This window comes from Triturus cristatus, chromosome 2_2, assembly GCF_964204655.1.
Source record: "Triturus cristatus chromosome 2_2, aTriCri1.1, whole genome shotgun sequence".
Classification (NCBI taxonomy): Eukaryota; Metazoa; Chordata; class Amphibia; order Caudata; family Salamandridae; genus Triturus; species Triturus cristatus.
The window spans coordinates 548,316,093-548,336,483 of record NC_140582.1 but is presented as its reverse complement, the minus strand read 5'-3'; the positions used below and the strand labels follow the sequence as shown (position 1 = coordinate 548,336,483).

Below are 20,391 nucleotides of genomic sequence, written 5' to 3'. Positions count from 1 at the left end.
GACAGTCCGGACACAACTGACAGTCCAGGACTTCTTAACATCCAGCTTCTCCCCTTTGATCACCTGGGTTGTGTGCTGTCCTAACCTTTATTTAAATTATCCCCTATGTAGAGAGCCACTCGGGCTCTTCACTACACTGTTGCCATTCTCATGCATCCCCACACCCCTCGGGGCGGGCTCGACACGAGGGGCTAAATAAACGGCCGGAGACCGCTCAGGGTCTTCCGGCCACGATAGTGAAAGCTATAGTCTTGTGTGTATTATTGAGCGCTGCTGAGTCCTAACCACTCCCAGGCCCCGCCGCGCTACATTGGCGACGAGGCCTGTCGCACCCCACGCGTGCCTGCCTACCTGTTCAGCTCCATATGGGAGTGTGCGGTGCCTACCCGTGTGATCCTGCCGCGTTCTGCTGCGGATTTGGGTTCCTGCAAGTAGCTCGTGGAGCCCACCGGCGCAGCTCCGTCTTGCCCAGCGCCTGCCGCCTTCTGGCCCTGGGATCTCCGCGGCAAACCACCTGCCCTGCTGAGAACGCCTCTCTGCTCACGCCCGCCCACGCGTCTCCCTGCCCAAACGGGAGCGCGTTCTGCTGGCGGCGCTTGCGGAGGCTGACTGTATCCTGGGGTAAGTGCCCCTTGCCCCGCCCACACGGAGCGAGTCCTACGGCCGTGTCCGCTCCCGCACCTGCTGCCGGGTCTCTGACTGCGTGCCTGCCATGTGATTAACCCACCGGCTACTCGAAGACGAGGCCCCCTTAACTTGGGCTGCCCTACACACTGCCTGCTCCAGCCGCAGCGCGTTTCCTACCAGCCTGCTCCACCGGGACTGAGCCTGCAGAAACAAAAAAAAAGAAAAGGGAAACAACCTCATTCTGTGCAACAGGCCTGCAGATACAAACTGTACTGTGGTGAAAGCACCTCTTGGCATGCTCTTGGCCCCAGAGTTTCCTGACACGTAAAAAGAGGGGGGGCACAACAGAAGAGTGGAGGGGAGGTCACACACCTGAAAGAAAAAAATATTAATAATAATAAGTGAAAGGGACAATAGTGAACATCAGGGCATACAGACGCCTGCTACGCCCACGCCTCTCTTCCACCACGGGACTGTGCCAGAGGGCACGTCGCCTCCCACGCACACACGTGTAGCCACAAGGCAGCCAGTGGCACGTGGCCACGCGCTAGCATGCGCACCCAGTCCCCAAGTTTGACATCCAGGCCACTCCCTTGCGCCAGGACCACAGCGCACAGCCACCATGAGCAACCCACCGGCAGCTGGCGCTGCTGCTCAGCAGGATGGAGCGAATAATCCACGTAGGGGTGCCAATATGCCTCTCCCAGGACACAGCCACGCGGCAGTTGCGCCTTTACCCCCCCCTTCAGTGAAGCCTCAGATCCTGCCACTGCCGCGCCGAAATGGAAAGCGTGGGTTGGACGGCTCAACCACTTCTTCAAGGTGTTAGAATCCGGGTTCTCTGGTTGGCACAGGTAGGTACTTGTAACAAGCAGGGAACCTTTCCTCTAGTCAGGGTAAGGGGTTACACTCCTAAAATAACCCCTGCTCACCCTCTAGGTAGCTTGGCGCGAGCAGACAAGGCTTATCTCAGAGCGTTATAAGTTAAGCATTTGTGAACACATACAGTAACCAAGTGACAACACTACAAATGGACACCACACAGGTTTTATATTAAAAATAAGGATTCTTTATATAGAGTTACCACAAGACCATTAAACGACAAAAATACACAATACTGTTACTTTAGATGGTAGAAATTTTGCTTAGTTCTCTTAAGTTCTTAAATGCAACACTTTAAGTCAATGTACCTTTTAAATGCGACACGCAGGACAACGAAAGTGTTGCAACGATGCTGATGCGATGAAGTTTTTGGTGCAAAGAAATAAAGACGTGAAGATCTTCAAGATGCGTTGCGCATCTCCGATGTTGCGAGAAGACTCGACTTGATGCGTCAGCTGCAGCGGCGTCACCCTTTACGCGATGCGACGACAGCGGCCTTGGCAGCGGCACTCTTCTCCGACGTTTGCGAGACGCTTCCGCTCGATGCGATGTTGCAGCGGCGACACCCTTTACGCGATGCCACGACAGCGGCCTTGGCAGCGGTACTCTTTTCCGACGCTTGCGAGACGCTTCCGCTCGATGCGATGTTGCAGCGGCGACACCCCTTTACGCGATGCGACGACAGCAGCTCCGACGGCGGTACGCTTCTCCGTGGATGCGAGGCGCTTTTCTTGATGCGGTGCAATGCGACAGCTACGATGGCTGCGATGGCGACACGCTTCTTTCTCGATGCGAGACTCTTCTCTTGATGCGGTGCGACGCGTCAGCTACGATGGCTGCGATGGCGACACGCTTCTTCGGCGTTGCGAGACACTTCTTGGATGATGCGAGACGTTTCCAGCTCCTTGCGACACGCAGTCACTCAGAAGGCCGAGCAACAGCAGCAGGCACTACCAAAGAACTTTGGGGAGCTGGGGGGTGAAGTCTGTTGTTCCTGAGACTTCAGCAGGAGGCAAGCTCTATTCCAAGCCCTTGGAGATCTTTTGAAGCACAAGTTGAAATAAAGTCTTTGTAGTCTTTCTCCTCTCCTTTCAGCAGCAAGGCAACCACTGCAGGCCAATCCCCCAGGTCAGGGACAGTACTCCTCCTTACAGCTTTCCCGGTTCCTTCTCCTCAGGCAGAGGTTCTTCTTGTCAAGCAGGATCTAATTTCTTGGGAACAGGGTCCCAATACTTATACCCCTAATTCCTTTGTTCCTCTGGGGTAGAGGGGCCTTTGCCCAGTCCAAACCAGTTCCTGAGCACTTTGTTGGCATGACTCTGACTTTCTATTCAGGGTGCAAGGCAGAGACATCAGCCGCTCCACAGGAGGTGAAGCCAGCATTGTGGTGGCAGAGCACAGCCCTATTCAGAGCCCAGGTGCACTCCTCCCACCCACCTGGATGTCAATCTCTCTATTCACCACCAGGCTACCTAGTCCTGCCCCTCTGGGTTTCCCCAGCCCTGTCACTCACACAAACCAGACAGGCAGATACACACCATAGCAGAGGTGGGCTGAAATGGTTAGGCAAGCAAATGCCAACTTTCTAAAAGCGGTATTTGCAAACCCAGAATATTAAAATAAACTTTACTAAAAGATGTATTTTATTAGTCTGAGTTCAGGCATACTAAACTCGAATTTCTACCATGTTCCCTGGGCCTGTTAGGATCATAGGATGTAACAATTCTAACAGCCCATTCTGGCCTATGGGAACAGGTAGCCTTGCAATAGTGAAAAACGAAAATGGCTGTAATTCACTATTAGGACATGCCACACACATCAGGGCTTGTCCTACCTTATGCTTACAATGCACCCTGCCCTTAGGCCTACCATAGGGGTGACAAATATGAAGTTAAGGGAAGGTTTAGGGACTGGCAAGTGGGTGCACTTGCCCAGTCAGCAGGACAGTACCAGACTGCACGCAGGTTCTGCAATGGCAGACCTTAGACACATTTTACTAGGCCGCTTCTGTGGGTGGCACAACCAGTGCTGCAAGCCCACCAGCAGCATTTGTATTTACAAGCCCTGGGCAATCCCGGTGCACTTTACTGGGGTCTGACAGTAAACCAAATAAACCAATCATGGAATCCAACCAACATATACATTTTAAATAGGGAGCACTTGCACTGTGGCACTGGTTGGCAGTGGCACAGTGCTCTGAGCAGCTAACACCAGCAAAACACATGAGGCACAGTGACAAAAAGTGGAAGGGAGACTCACGCCAAGGTGCCAGGTCTAACACAAGGGGACAAGGGAAACGGACGGCACCGTTAAACGCTCACTCCTCATCTACTATGGAGGTGCGAAGATATAGGACCTCTTTGAGATGCTCCCCAACACGGGCAATGACGATGACGCGGCGGTCACTGCACTTAACAGGCACTTCGACCCGCAACTTAACCCGGATTTTGAGAAGTTCAAGTTCAGAAGTGCGTGGCAGTTATACTCCGAGTCAGTCGACATGTTCTACGCACGGCTGCGCCGGCTGGCCAGCAAGTGCACATTCACGGATCAGAGAGAAGAGATAAGAGACCAAATCATCCTGGGATGCAGTTCCAAACTCCTGAGGAAGCTGATCCTCCGGCAACCTGCAATCTCGCTTGACGAGATCTTGGTCCTAGCTCGCTCCCATGAACTGTCGGACGTCCGAGCGCAGGAGATGGAGGCCGCTCTACACACGCCGGTCGCCGCATCCCGACATCCGCCGATCAAAGAGGAAAAAGTCGAAGCCATCCAATGACGCCCCTCAGCGGCTCGCCAATCGCCCAGACCACAACCGGCACCAGGGGGACCGTGTGGATATTGCGGAGAGGACCACCCCGCGACGGCCGTCTGCGGGGCAAAAGGGAAGACATGCTCCCGGTGCGGAAGGCTAAACCACTATGCCAAAGTATGCCGCGGTGGGCGTTTCAGGCAAACGTCGTCGAGGTCTAGGAGCATGGCACAACGCGTCCGCCAGATCTCTCTTGACGATCCGCCAACGGTCGCGGACAATCAGCCGCAGGGGCGACAGCCCATGTACGAAGACGAAGATGACGAGGTGTTTGTGGTGTTGTACATTGGCAGAACAGATCGTCGGCCACCTCCCATGTGCTCGGTCGCCGTCGAGGGCACAGAAGTACAAGCCCTCATCGACACCGGTCAAAAGAGAAAGGACAGGGGAACCCTACTCACTAACGGAACCAGGGTAATTGTTATATAAGGGGAAACAACGGTTCCTGTGGACTCATAAGAAATGATTCGAGCAATATAATTTGCACAATCTCAATAAAAAGAGGGTAGAAGAATGTCAGAGGGCAAGGAACCACCAACACATTTGTACAATTATGACTTGTTTTATAAACACAACAGACTTATTATATACATTGTTTAAATTTACAATAGAACAGATATTTGTGCACTGTGTCCCAAAGTGAAAAATGGAACCTAATCTTAAGTAAGGCGAACATTCTTGTATAATTTCTTTGTAAACAGCAACTGTATATAATAATACGCGCATTATTATATACAGTTGCTGTTTACAAAGAAATTATACAAGAATGGTCGCCTTTTAAGATTTATGGAAACCTTGTATATAAATATACACCCTGTCACTTACGATTTGGTTCCCCCTGGCCAAGCTCATTAGGAAATATGGTTTTACCATAATTTCCTATGCCGACGATTCCCAGCTCATAGTCTCGACTGTGGAACAATCAAACGATGTGGCTTCTAATTTTCATAGCTGCCTGTCTGAGATTATGAGCTGGATGCGGGAGAGTTTCCTGAAAATTAACACAGAGAAGACGGAGATCATAGAATTTGGCCAGGGCAGCCCCGTGTGGAATGGATCTTGGTGGCCGGTGGAGGCGGGGGAGTGCCCTAGTCCTGTGCATAAAGTCAGGAACCTGGGTATGCTCTTTGACAATCAGCTCAATTTCTCAGCACACGTCAGCAACCTCGCTTCATCATGTTCCTTTTTAATAAGGACTCTGTGGAAGATTCTTCCTTTCATCGAACCTGACCTTCGCAAGACGGTGGTGGTAGCTCTTGTATTATCGAGACTAGACTACTGCAACGCCTTGCTGTTAGGGATAAATAAGACTCAGATGAAGAGGTTGCAGACTCTGCAGAATGCTGCTGCAAGACTTCTGATAGCTGTTCCCACAGACCAATCTATCTCTGGTGGCATTAAAACATTACACTGGCTCCCGATCCAGCAGCGTATAGAATTCAAGGCTATATGTTTAGTACATAAGGCTATATTTGGAGGAGGAGCCAAGGATGTTCAGAAGTTTTTCATTCCTTATGTACCCGGCCGGCCGGGTCTTAAGGTCCACTACACAAAGCCTCATCAAGATAAATCGGATACGCAAAGTCAGATGGGGTGGCAGAGCCTTCTCTTTCCGTGCCGCTGGTCTTTGGAATAAGCTTCCCTGCTCTATGAAATGATTAGGCAATCATCAAGCTTTCAGAAAACGGTTAAAAACATGGCTCTTTAATGAGACTCCCTGATGAAGAGGATGTTTCTCCCTCTCTCTCTACCAGCGCCAAGACGCTCCGGCATTCGTTGCGCTATACAAATGACTATCCTATCCTATCCTATCCTATCCTATATGATGTGTGTCCAATTGGCTGTAAGTTGATTTAGACAGCGAAAACACTGACCGGATTGGTTGGGGTAGACCGTAGATAGAAAATGTGGGGGTCCATAGAGAGGCCATTTGCTAGAAAATAGCATCAGACGCCAATTAGCCCCCCTCAACATGCTGAAATTAAGTTTATTTAATACGGACCACATACTTGCTGTGACTTCCAAATCCTCATGTTTTTCCCATTTAGTTATTGCTTTCTACGCAATATCTATACCCTTAATAGTTAACACTATTTCCACTCCCTGGGTTTCTCAACTAGGATTTCTTCAAATAATTCATATACCAGCTTTTATGTTCATTAATCTGTTCCAGATCGAGATTGCTCAGGAATTTAATAAGAATGTTATATGACCCAAGGAGAAGGAAATCATTCGGGATTAAATCATACATTTCGGCAATATTCAGCCACCTAACATTCCTTAAGAAATCGAAGAATTTCCCAAAGCCAGCCTTAGCTCATTTTTATATGATTACACTCGAATCTCTAATCCCAAATACTGAAGTGAGTTTGGATAACGAGGTTGAGGAATTAATTACGGGGATTGAATATCTTCTATAAAAAGCCTGATGTTTGTAAAAAAAAAATAAAAACACTGCATACACTTATAGCGCACCAGTTTAGGGGATTTCGAAATTTTTAGTGGGCAGCGTATCTGGTTCTCTTTACAAATTAACTTCATAAAATAATTTACAAATAGACCTGTTTGCGGTTCCAGCTTAAACCTTGACATATATTGTGCAAAATATACAATGGCAGCTATCTTGAAAGAACAGAAAATAACATTGTACCAATGAGAAGGCCAGGGGACTCCAAACCTCATACACTTTTGCACCAGCAAGCGAGGGCTGGAGGAGGGGGTCCTCTCTCATGCTCTGCATTGTATGGCGCCTCAACTACTCCCTCAGGGCAGGGCGGGGCAAAGTCCATGACAATGGCATGCCCATCTTAACACATCACTGACCGGAGGAGGCTGCTTACGGCCACCCCCCTTTCATTCATAATTTGCAAGACTGCTGGGGTTTTAATTGCCTCCTTGTTATTCTGTTATGACTTTTCTTTAGAAGGTGAACATTGCTATTGTATTTCACATTTTATATCTAGATTGTTTTATCCCCGATAGTCAAGCACTCCTTCACCACATTGTTGGATGCCATGATGCTATTTACTATGAGAGCAGACAGTGGCCGACCTTTCACTCTCCCCAACACGAAGTAGTATTTTCGATATGAAATATGGGGAAAAGAAAAGCTGTGGATTGCTCACAGAGAATGAATGGGTAATCACATAAGGCAAGCACTAAACATTACAGTCAGTTTGAAAATAGATCTTATGTCAAATATTCATTCCACAGATTCAGAATTAGCTAACATTGATTGACTGCATACTATTTTTCCAATAAAACCGTGTTAATCCTGTACAAACATTGACTCTGCTCATAATAACTTATATAGAAGACGTGGGTTTATATACACTCCCCACAATAGAAAAAGCCAAGGGTACCTGCACTAGCATGTGTGACGAGAATCAGCTAGTTACGGGTGATACCTTTGTAACAGGTCAACTTTCAAATCCCTTACTAAATCTGCTTTCATGGAATATTGTGGGTATTACTCCTAAACAATCTGATCATGAATTGCGGGTTTTTAATCGATGAACACAATGTACAACGGTACCAGGAAACATGGGCAACAGTGCCAGTATTCAGAACAGGATACTTTATTTTAAGCATTGAGGCTACACCAACGAGGGGGGAATCACCCATCTGGGGATTTACCGACCCTGGTTCACAATTCCAGAGGGTGAAAAATAAGGAGGTTGGATACAGAATCCCTAAATATTCTAGCAGTATAACGTGTATATTTTTCCACTCCAGGAAACAAAGATTATGTTACATTATGCATTCTGGGGAAGCCCACTGAATAATCTACTTTTAATACATTTCCACTTTTAATTGCTGGCGGTTTGAATGTGACATTTGAGCCCTTGGAATGCATGTGCTCCCTAATGGAGGCGGAAGGTGAGGCTTGGGCAATCCCAAGCGTGGAGACAAAACCAATAAAGAGTTGTCAAGTAGCAACCCTACAGCTAGCCTCATAGACAATTAATTATGGCCTGTGTTCCTGCAATTGGCAGAGGAAATCAGACAATGGGGGGGAAATGTACCTCTAAAAGGGCAAATTGTAAAAGTAGGAATGATTGCATCATTCTGGACCATAAACTCTGGCTATTTCCTGATGATGTGGTAAAATTTACCCATCATGATGCTTGGTTCTAAAATTATAAGGCATCCCGCTGGTACATCTGTGCCAACTTAACAACACAAATGTCCCTGTGCCAATGATGACAAACAATTACAGGCCTATTAAATTGCCAAGCAACCAAGCTATTCCTGGCCAGACCCTACAGTGCATAAATGCAACCGAGATTCCAATTCTGGAAGTCCATAACTCTCCGTTTAAAGTCTTGAGAGATTCCTTTTATACGGAATGTGGTCCTAGTTCTCAAATACCAAAACTACAACATGGTACATTAGAGAATGTAGGTTTACTAAAACTAACCTTCTCTCTGCGCTAAAAAAAGTCTCACAAAAATAGGACTATACTCAAGTGGCTAGAAGATTGTATACATGTGCACTGGAAACTGGTAGGAGTAACTGGGAGGAAACAAATTGGCAACATGTTCTACGTGAAGCAAATAAACAATATTCAATATTCCTGGCATGTGACGCACATGAGCGTACATACAAACACTAGTTTGGCACACTACATACACCTTCATGTTTGAGTCGACCCCTTATCTGATCTTTATTTCCTCCTCAACCAGATATAAAATTGCAACCTGCCTTCAGATTGAACAGAATGTCCAGATTTTCATGATAAAAGCAATTCTGATCTGGCATCGTTCCCATTATTTGGTAGTCTCATATCAATTGAATCACTAAAGGGTGGGAAGATCCCTGGGCCCAATACAATCCCTGGCAGGTTTTCCAGGGCACAACCTATCTGGCCTCCGTATTTCAATCTAATATCAAATGCCATTTTATATGGTTATAACATCCCTCGGCACCTGGCAGAGGGCCGAAATTATCCCCATATACAAGTAGGGGAACATGGATTATCCAGCCTAAAACAAACTGATTAGTTTAATAAATAACCTGCACAAGATTTTTGCTAGTCAGATGCTTGACAAATTACAAGAATGGATGCAGGAGAAACAGATATTGTCCTCCCTCCAAGCAGGGTTTCGTGTCAAGATCGGCAGTGTTGATCAGCTTTAATTCATTGGAGGTCTGTGGCATCTATACGTGGCCTTTGTTGATATCAGGCTACATTTGACCTGGTCCATAGAGACTGCTTGTGGAAAACACTCAGAAGTTTGAGAGTCCCTGGCAAATTAGTGACAATTTTGTTAAGGTTACATTTAGACACTTATCCACAAGTACACTGAAGTGCTAAGGGGAATATGACTGAACGAAAACTGATTCAAAGAGGAATTCACCAAGGATGTGTGCTCGTGCCTAAAGTATTTTCCTTAGATATCATTGATGAGATCGATTACATGATGGACTGTGATAATGATTCCCCAATAATAGATGGCACTAAAATCCCTGCCTTTTGTTTGCGGATTACACTCTTTTAATATAAAAAAGCTCTAATGTGTCCAAATCTTTACATAATTGGTTTTTAGAAATCTGCAAACAGAGGAACATAGATATAAATATCACAAAAACAAAATACATGGCTTTTAAGCCACCTAGAGGCAATTAGGGTAGGCCTACACTGGGGGCGATGCACTATAACGAGTTATTAGTTTTGTCTACTTGTTTATAAAAATGTCTGACTCTTGTATGGGGATTACAGATTAAAATGAGCACCTTGATCATACAGCTGTGGCGGTCTTGAGAATGTATAAAGTTTCCCTCTCTAGGTCTGTGACCCCGATTCTGCAGGCACAAAGAGCTAAGCTAAAGCTCAGGGTGCTGCTCTTTATTGGGCCATATTATGAGGATCACCTTATCTACAGGCCCTTGCCTGAGGGAAATAAATGTAGAAGATCGCTGTTAAGCTTGCCAGTTAATACCCTACTTTTAACTATTTTTTTAGGTTCGGATTTAAAAATAATTACGCACCTAGCCACTTTAAAAACATTTACTGAATTTGTTAAGAATCCGGCAAACCACTGACACAGGCTATACAGGAATTGCCTAGGTGAAATATTGTCAATGTATCAAGTCTTTGGCATTCTGCGGTTGAAACATGTATTTACGTAAATGTTATGACATTTTGAAAGTGCAAACTAAATTTCCCCGGTTGTCCTGGAACTAAAACGGAGCATCAAAGAAACAGAGACGACATAGGTAGAGTTCTAATTCCTGAAAAGCAAGATCTTTACTACTTTCCTGAAAACCAAGAAAGAGGATGAGGATGTGGATCTCTGGGGAAGAGGATGTAGCCTTACGGCTAGAGTGGTCAACCTCGAAGCTGGGAAACCTGGGTTTGAGTCTCAGGAACAACACTCAACATCCTGTGATTCTGGCCAAATCACTTAATCTCCCAGTGCCTAACACAAATGAATATGTCAATCTGTAACAAAACTGGTGCTCATGTAAAGCCCTTTAATACCCGATGTCTCGGTTCTAAATCGCGCCATATAAAAAAATAAAAAAAGGAATCTTTTGAAGATCGAGAGGGAGCATATTCCAAAGCCTTGCAGCCGTGACTTGAAAAAATATACTCCCATCCATGCAACACTGTCCAGAATTAATTATATTGTGGTTAATGACATCCTCACACCCAAAGCTAAAATTCCCACCATCAAATTGATATTAATATCTGATCATGCCTGCATCACCCTCGAACTACACACATCCAAAATAAGGAGAAACAGTGGAGAATGAACGAGGAGCTCATCTTGGACAAAACACTAAAAGATAAAGTAAGCCCCACTGTTATTAATTTTTTCAGTGGAAATACTACTGACAGCATCTCCAGTGAAGCTCAATGAGACGCAATGAAAGCAACAATTAGAGGTTTGATCATTGATATTATGTCCAACGGAAATCAAACAAACAAAAGATTAAACGATCTAGAATCTACAATAAAACAACTAGAGAATAAACTATTCAGTACAAGAAAACAAATTCTTACACAAACTGAAGCCTTTGAAATAAGAGTAACACAAATAATCAGCACCCGCGCTCACACCTTGGTTCAAAATAGTGAGAAAGAAATGAGGAATCAAACAAAGCAGGAAGAATACGATCCAAAAACCTTAAATATGAGACTAATAACACTCTCACTACTGCCATTAAAAACAAATCTGGGACTACTGTTTTTGACCCCCTTGAGATTGCAAAAACATTCCAAGAGTACTAATCTGAGCCACGTTTACCAGGGCAAAAAACAATTATCATGATTTAGTGATTCCAATAATACAATTTTCTCAATCAAAGTATAACCACCTTGGAAATCCAACGAGCAGTTATCTTCCAAAAATCTTGCAAAGGAGCTTCCCAGTGAGCTTTGATAAAAGATCGACAACAGTCTACTATCTGACATAGAATCCTTAAATAAATACTTCGAGGCCTCTGGGAAAAAGTAGGTTCAGCATCTGAAGAGACAATTGCGGTAATAAAAGACCCCTAGAGGTTACAAACTACAGACCAATTTCCCCAATAAAATTAGACAGTAACAACTAAGTGAAAGCTCTGGCACTGAGTTTGTAAAAAGTTCTACCCCCACTGACTGGCCCAGAGGGGCTTTGTGAAAGGAAGACTGATAGCATCAGGATATTCTGTCACAATAGAAAGGCAAAAATGTGATCCTACCCCACGATGGCCATGGCTTTGGACACAGATCAGGCCTTGGATAAGGGTTTGCGGGCCTTCCTGTTATCAGTCATGTAAAACTGAACCTTGGTAACAATTTTGTACATATGGTTTTTGCTCCTTATACCAGACATTCTGCCCGTATATGGGTCAATGGATATCTAACTCGTGAAATACAGCTTTCCCAAGGGACAAGACAAGGATGTCCACTATCCCTACAAAAATTCTTACTATCAATCGAACCCTTGCTATTGGTAATCAGGGTGAGCACATCCATCAAAGGGATTCCTTTTGCAAATGATTCATAGGCCGAAGATGTGCTAATTTTCTCATAAGATGCAGAAGCTGCAGTACCTACGATTTTAAACTCAACTAACCATTACACAAATGTTTCAGGTTACTCACTAAATCTAGATAAACCAGATTTTTTTGCCCCTTAAACAATCTATGTTCACGACCAATACTAACTAACACGAAATTACGATGGCAATGAACCCAAAGCAAATACCGGAGAATACAAATTAGGTATAACCTTGAAGACACAAGAGAGCAGGCTGAAGACAGCCTCCTACAAAAAGGGAAAGCTCTACACTCCACATGATCATCAAAATCTATGACCTAAAGGGGGAGAGCAGAATGTTTCAAAATAATGATTGCCCCTCAAGTCAAGTTTTTTACTTTCATGCTGCCCTCCGACACTCAACCAACTTCTTTAAAAAATATAGAAATTCTGAAATCAGACTTCATGTGGAAGAACAAGAGGAGTAGGATTTCTCTGAACAAGTCTGAAAGGAGAATTAGTTTCCCAAACGTTTTTAAATACCAGACTGCCTGCTTAGTAAGACAGGCCACTTTGTGGACTCGCCCCAAAGACGATGGCAAACCCTGTGAACACATATAGAAGATCTAATAAAGCTGTTGTCTTTGCCAGTTACACTAACAATATAAAAAACTCAAAGTTCATCATTCTCACTGTATTATCAGAGACACTATTTTGGCCCTTAAAATCCTTGACCATCAGAGTTTGCCTCTCTTTGAGGAAATACAAAAGTTAAAATAGAAGGTAAGTTCCCAATGTGGTCGAAGACATATTATACATAAAAGACTTTGGTCCATTAAAAAGTCCTAAACCCAGTGCTGAGCTACAATGGACTCATAGCTTAATCAACATTGACTTATACAGATTTGTGAAACTTACGGTTGCTCGGAGTAAAATTCAATGGAACACACATTTGACCTCATCAACCTACTAACAAAATGTTCTGCTCTACCACATGCTGTAACCAGAAGTGATAGAATTTTAAACTCAAACAACGCTAATAAAAAGCTTGTTTTAGGGATACAAAATAAGTGGCAAAATACTCCCACAACAGACCTCTCCCCAACCATATCTGAAAATTCATTGAAAAATTGTTTGAAATTTTCCTTAAAAAAAAATAAAATAAGCAATGTTTCATTTTGTGTCTCAATGTAAATTGTGGACACTACATGAGGCCTACTCGACACCTGTGAAGCTCTTCAAAACTGGCCATATTGAATCAAATCAATGTTAGAATTGTTATGACCCTCCAGACTCTCTTGAACTTACGCTTTTCAACTACGAGATGCTTGAAATGGTCATAACCGTAGAAATAAAAAGTATACTATGCAAATGGAACTCATTTCAGAATATATCCCACCTAACCTGGTGGGCATGTGTCTGCTTCTCCAGAAGAGCAGAATTCTTAGCACTTCAATCAATAAATCAATCAGATAGTTGTAAAGTGCAGCACTGTCACCGTATCTGGGGTATCTGGGGTATCTGGGTACTGTTTCTCTGTCGAAGAGCCAGGTCTTTCTAAAATCTGCCAGTGAGGAGGCTGTACAGAGTTTCTGAGGGGAAGGTTGTTCTATGTCTTGGCAGTGATGTAGGAGAAGGATCGGCCACTGCTGGGGCTGCTACGGATGCGGGGAGTGTGTGTGAGGACAAGTGAAGGTGTCTGGAGGGCTGGTGGAAGTTCAGTGGATGGTGGATGTAGGCAGGTCCTAGGCCGTGGAGGGCTTTGTTTGCAAGCCTGAGGATCCTGAACTGGCATCTCTTCTGGATGGGGAGCCAGTGGAGGTCTCTCAGGCAGGGGGCACTATGGGTTCATTAGGGGAGGTCCAGGATGAGTCTGGATGCAGCATTCTGTATGGACTGGAGTCATTAGAGGAGCTGGGTAGAGATGCTGGTGTAGACTGCATTGCCGTAGTCAAAGCGTCTGGGGACGAGGGTCTGAGTGATGGTCTTTCTAGTGTTTGTTGGGATCCATCTGAAGATTCTGCAGAGCATGCTAAGTGTGTGGAAGCAGGAGGAGGTGACTGCGGTGACTTGTCGTTTCATAGTTAGTTGGCTGTCGTGGATGATGCCAAGGGTGCTTACATGGTCGGTCGGTATGGGTCTGAGTTATGCAGGCCACCAGCTGTGGTCCCCTGCAGAGGTGTTCATCCCGATGATCAGTACTTCAGTTTTGTCGGAGTTGAGTTGTCGCTCATCCATTTTGCTATGTTAATATTGGCATTGCAGAAGTTGATTTTGGCTTTGGAGGGGTACTCTGTAAGGGAAAAGACCAGTTGAGTGTCGTCTGCTTAGGAAATTATGTTCAGTCAGTGGGATTTGACGACATCTGCTAGGGTCATGTAGATTGAACAGAGTGGGGCTGAGGGATGATCCTTGTGGTATGCCGCATAGGATGTCTTTGGGTGTGGAGATGAAGGGAGTCAGTGCGATGCTCTGTGTGCACTCTTTCAGATAGGAGTTGATCCACTTGAGGGCATCTTGCTCTATGCCTATGCTGTAGAGTCTGTTGATGAGGGTGTTGTGGGAGACGGTGTTGAATGCCACAGAGAGATCGAGGAGGATCAGGGCCACAGTTTTTCCGCGGTCGAGGAGGGTTCTTATGTCGTCGGTGGCGGCAATCAGTGAGTGCTGTGGTTAGCATGGAATCCAGATTGTTAGGCGTCCAGTAGGTGGTTTTGTTCCAGGAATTCGGTGTGCTGCTGGTTGATGATTTTCTCGAGTACTTTGGACGGGTAGGGAAGTGTGGAGATTGGACGATAATTTTTTAGATTGCTGTGGTCAGCGGAGGCTTTTTTTTTTCTTTTAAGAGGGGCCACGCGTCGGCATGTTGCCATCTGTCCGGGAAGGTTGAAGTGGAGATGGTGGACTTGAGGATGCTGGTAAGTTGCGTGCTGATATGGTTTGTTGTGAGGTTGTACAGGTGGTGGAGTCAGGGTCAGCGGGCGCCTCCGAGTGGATGGAAGACATGATGGCTGAGGTTGTCAGGGTGGTGAATGGTTTGGCTGATGTTCGCTGGTTGGTTGAGGTCATTGGTGTTGACGGTGGCGGGCTGGAGGTTGAAATTTGTGTAGATGTTGGTGATCTTGCATTGGAAGTAGTCTGTGAGGGTGTCGCAGAGTTCTTGGGAGGGGTAGATGGTGTTCTCTATAGCTGTAGGGTTGGAGAATTCTTTGTTTTGTTATAGGAAATTTTTAAAGCAAACATACACCATCAGGTCTCCGGGCGCGCCGTTACTAAGTCACAGTTTGTGAAAGTCTGTGTAAAACTGTAAGCTTGGGTAAAAAGCCATGTTTTCAGCTTTTTCTTAAAATGCATGGAGTCTATTTCTTGTCTCACAGTGGTGGGCAAAGAATTCCACAATTGAGGTCCCTGTATTGAAAAACGTGACCCTCCTGTCCTTTGTGGAGAGGACGCAGCTGTTTCGGCATCTGGGGTTCAGGTCCAGGAGTTCCTTGGTGGTGTACTGTCAGGGGCATGAGAGCCAGGGGTCCAGGCGATGGGCACTGTCCAACTGGCAGTGTGTTGGCACCACGCCCGCTGCGTGGTCATGCGGTGGCCTCCATTAGTGGTCCTGGAAGGATGGGCAGCACAGGGAGAGCAGGCAGCGCATGGGCAGGTGCAGCAAGCCGGCAGGGACAGCAGGCAGCGAACGGACAGCAGGCAGTGCAGGGACAGCAGGCAGTGCAGGGACAGCAGGCAGCGCAGGGACAGCAGGCAGCGCAGGGACAGCAGGCAGCGCAGGGACAGCAGGCAGCGCAGGGAAAGCAGGCAGCGCAGGGACAGCAGGCAGCGCAGGGACAGCAGGCAGCGCAGGGACAGCAGGCAGCGCAGGGGCAGCAGGCAGCGCAGGGGCAGCAGGCAGCGCAGGGGCAGCAGGCGGCGCAGGGGCAGCAGGCGGCGCAGGGGCAGCAGGGGCAGCAGGCGGTGCAGGGGCAGCGCGCGTTGCAGTTGCAGGGGCAGCAGGCATTGCAGTTGCAGGGGCAGCAGGCAGCACAGTTGCAGGGGCAGCAGGCAGCACAGGGGAATGGACAGCAGGTAGCACAGGGGCAGGGATAGCAGGCAGGGCAGGGAGAGCAGACAGTGCAGGGGTATGCAGCACAGGGGCAGTGGGCACTGTACCTTCAGCAGGGGGTCTGGCAAGAGAGGGGTGACCCAGCCCAACACCTTTCGGCTCTGATGGGACCACCCTTGGGCCGTGGTTTGGCAGGGCCTGCTGGGAGGTGTGGTTCTTCTCAGGAGGGTCGGAAGTGCCCCACGAGTGGGAGATGGCGCGGGGCTAAGAAGTGGATGGGGCTGGTGCAAAAACCGGGCAGAACCAGTCTGGGCTCTCCTCTCAGTGGCGGAGGCTGCAGGGAGGTGTGGTTCTTCTCAGGAGGGTTAGAAGCACTTAACACATATTTTAACACCCAATCTTTACATAGACTGTGGAATAAACTTGACCTGTATATCCAAAAATGTAAACCCCCATTGCTTTGACCCATGCCACAACCACATAAATAGGCTGTTCCTAACGCTAATAATTTCAATGAACTCATTCTACACCAGCTTAAAATTAATTCTCTTCTTCCTGGCCTATCTCCCTGTCTATCTCCCCACTGACATATCCATCAACAATGCTTCAAACATGTCTTTGACATAAACAAACCTCTCACTTTAACTTGTTAAAGTTTGTTAATTCAACCGGTACAAGATACCTGCATTGTACGTATTGCATGAGTATGTTCTTCACTTAGCCACGAATCTTATGAAGAGGGAGCTCATTCCACAGTTTTGCAGCCTTGACGGAAAAATAATACCTCCCGAGTGAGACTGCTTGACCCTGGGAAAAGTGAGCAATAGGGCCTCTAAAGTGCATAGCCTATGAGAAGGCTAGTAATTTGCTGAGATAAGTAATCTGGGCCAATGTGGTGGACAGTTTTTAGTACATGGCACAGTCTTAAACACAAATCTTTTTTCAATTATCAGTGACTGAGATTAAATCAATAATTCGATCCATCACTTATTTTATAATTTAGTATGTCACCCTAAATAAGAAGGGTATGCCCCCGATGTGGGTCCTGTGCACACTAGGTCACTAGAACTAAGCTATACCCAGCTGATGAGCCTGTAACAAGGGCGAAACCGGTCCTGGGTTGCTTGTGTTCTGGATCAGGGAGGACCTGGCTTGGCAATTTGGGCTAAACTGTTCCCACGGGAGCAAGGTCCAGATTGATTTGCATACAGCTGGGTCCAAATTGAGGTGGCACTGTGCAATGAAATGGGATGTAGCCTGAGTAATTACCAGTTGCTGAGATTAATTTGAGCATTCCATCCATCACTTTTTGTATACTTAAGTCTTGGGAAAAACAGCAGCGAATGAGGCTGATTTGAAGCTAGTCCTGTTTTGTGACAGCAGTCCTTATACATTGAGGTGTGCTGTCTACTTCTCCTGGACCTACTGAGCCCATTAGGAAATCTGACTGACAATATCAAGGGACATCTTAAGGACTTTGGAGGCCCCGGACCAAACAACATTTGAGGGTCCCTGCTCTGAACAACTCTGAATTTATTGTCCATTTTGAGCTCATTCACGCCCTCAGCGACTATGGTATGATCATGGACAACCCCCTTTGTTGGCCTTCACACCTTTAAAGGGACCACAGTCCTTCAGGGGGCCCCACTTCAGTGCAAAGCCTTTGAATATTTATGAGATATTGGAGACCTGGGAACCCCTTTTCATACGAGAATCCCCAAAATGTTTGCGTCATGTCACTGTTTGGGACGGTCTTGACAGCTTAATGACGTGGCCCCTAGAATGGTGGGGGCCCTGTGCAGAGCCCACTTTGCCCAGGACTTAGAATATCTCTGACAATCTCGTGGTCAGACATCCACAATGGTTTCATATAACTTTAAAATGCTCCTTCCTTGACCTTCGCTAAACACTTTAATATTGTTTGCGGTACTTCTGCACATTTACTCGAAGGCCTCCAACACATATGCTACATGTGATCAAATTATTATAAGCTAACACACCTACTTCATAGCATAAAGAGCATTCAAAAATGCCAGCCAAGACCACAAAGTAAACAGGCACAGTGTAACAAGTGGGTAGAATAAGGATTGGGCCTCCTCCACCTCATACATAGAACATAAATGTGGTAATTTTAAAGTCCCCAACCCATCATGTTATGTTTGGTTGTATTTTTCTTACCGGAGATTTTGATTTTGCAGCCGTTAGCAAAGACATTGTAATTTCAGACAGATAATCAAAAACCAGGAAATCCAACTTCCCACTGTACACCAACTGAGGAACTAAGGAGAAAAAAAATAATGTCATTTGTCATACACTATATGCTTATGTTTTAGAATTTACCGGAGTTAAAGAGTCTTACGTTAGTCAAGGACTGAAACATTATGTCTGGTACAAATGACTTGAAAACACTTGTCGCTATAATTTGGAGTCGAAAAGAGGCCTAACCCAAGACTTTGGAAGCATCTCTAACAAATCTCTGTCAAAACGTTCAACATAAGGGTCAAAGTACGCAGAGGAGGTATGGGGAACAGTTAATAAAAACAATGCGAGCAGCGTTTCAGACAACCGTTACAATTTTAATAGTTCATAATTCAACTTCAATAATTCATCAGTAGTTTAAACACTTAAAACTAATTTAGCCATTCAAGATATGATATGATGTAAATTGTATTTCGTGGTTTCAAGGTCTTCAGATATTTGGATGCAGGCTCAAGGAATACCCACATGAGATAAAATCCATAGTTTTACTAATTGAGGACATCCCCTCAGTCTGATAAACAGTCTGCTGGAAGCTATTCTTCTAAAAAAACAATACATTCTAACAAGCATCCATAATCCGAAGACTACATTGGATTGCTTTCAGCAGCTCACTCTGGCCACCTTGAAGCTCCTACTGCTGCACCAAGTCCATTTGTCCACAGGCTGGGGTGCATGGATCCCATCTGAGCGGATGCGCATCTTCAGTGTATGCGCGAGACAGTGCGCATGATGGAGACAGAGCTACACAGTAACACGAGGCATGTGTTCACCGACTACTCCCCATTCGTATGCAGGTGGCCTTTCCAACCTATCTCTAACCTAGTCACATACTGCGCTCATCGCCGTCACATCACAAGGCCGCCTCTAAATGGGTGAGCAGCAAGTTGCATGTCGCCACTTGACCTTTGTGCCTTTTGCAGTCATTCTGCATAGGTGAGAACTGTGGAAGTGCGGATAAGAAACAGAAATAGGGCAGTATCATTCCCTAAATACAACAAACAAGAACACAAATACAGATAATGTGTGAAGAATCTCGGCTTACTGAGATACAACTAGGTTATCTTCATAGATTTCCTTCCCTTTACTCCACCTGCCGAGAATTCATGAAGAAGGTGAGATAATATCGGTCACCCTTAGTACTGGAGTCTACCTACACACCACAAATAGCGGATTTAGATTAGAGGTGTAAGGGGACCGAAACACAGCAAGTATTAAGGCCAGGGAATACATTGGATGGTTTTGGAAGAGGAAATGGTACCTTTGAGGAGTAAATATTGCAGGGTGCCATTTAGGCCAATCTAAGGGGCACAACGTGCTAAACACAGCATTTTGTATGTAGCAGGTCTTTGGACAATATAAATAATTACCAATAATCCATTATGTCCCATTTGTCTGACCCACGATCATCCTATATCCGCTGACCCTGGCTAATGCCATCGCTTTTGTATATGATTATAAGGAATAAGGAGACCCTAGGAGTCAGAAGGGACCAAGGGTGTAAACATTATTATAAAGGAACAGTGGTCCCATTCAATTAGAGTAAATTAAGGTGCCACAATTAGTACAATGAAAAATTGGGTTTTATGTTGGAAGACAATGCAGAGATAACTAGTAAGTTACAGTAATTAGTGAGAAAAAAGATTTAAAACAGTGAGTGAGTTGGTGGCAGGGTGATAGGAAATCAGCCGATTTCCGGTACCCAGGCAAGTGATTTAAAAAGGTGACTTTTTGGTGCTCAAAGATAATTGTTAACAAAAAGTCAGTAAGACATTTCATACAATGGAGTTTAGA

The 20,391-nt window shown here is 45.6% G+C and overlaps 1 protein-coding gene across 1 annotated transcript in view; it reads right to left on the bottom strand.

Annotated features, from left to right (window-relative positions):
- The window catches only part of LOC146862495 (uncharacterized), a 596,942-nt gene that overhangs the window by 517,239 nt on the left and 59,312 nt on the right, over positions 1-20,391 (bottom strand). Inside the window, exon 2 of the mRNA XM_085641700.1 lies at positions 18,520-18,620. Within this exon, the coding sequence (XP_085497826.1) occupies positions 18,520-18,620 (101 nt within the window). The remainder of the gene's footprint in view (positions 1-18,519; positions 18,621-20,391) is intronic.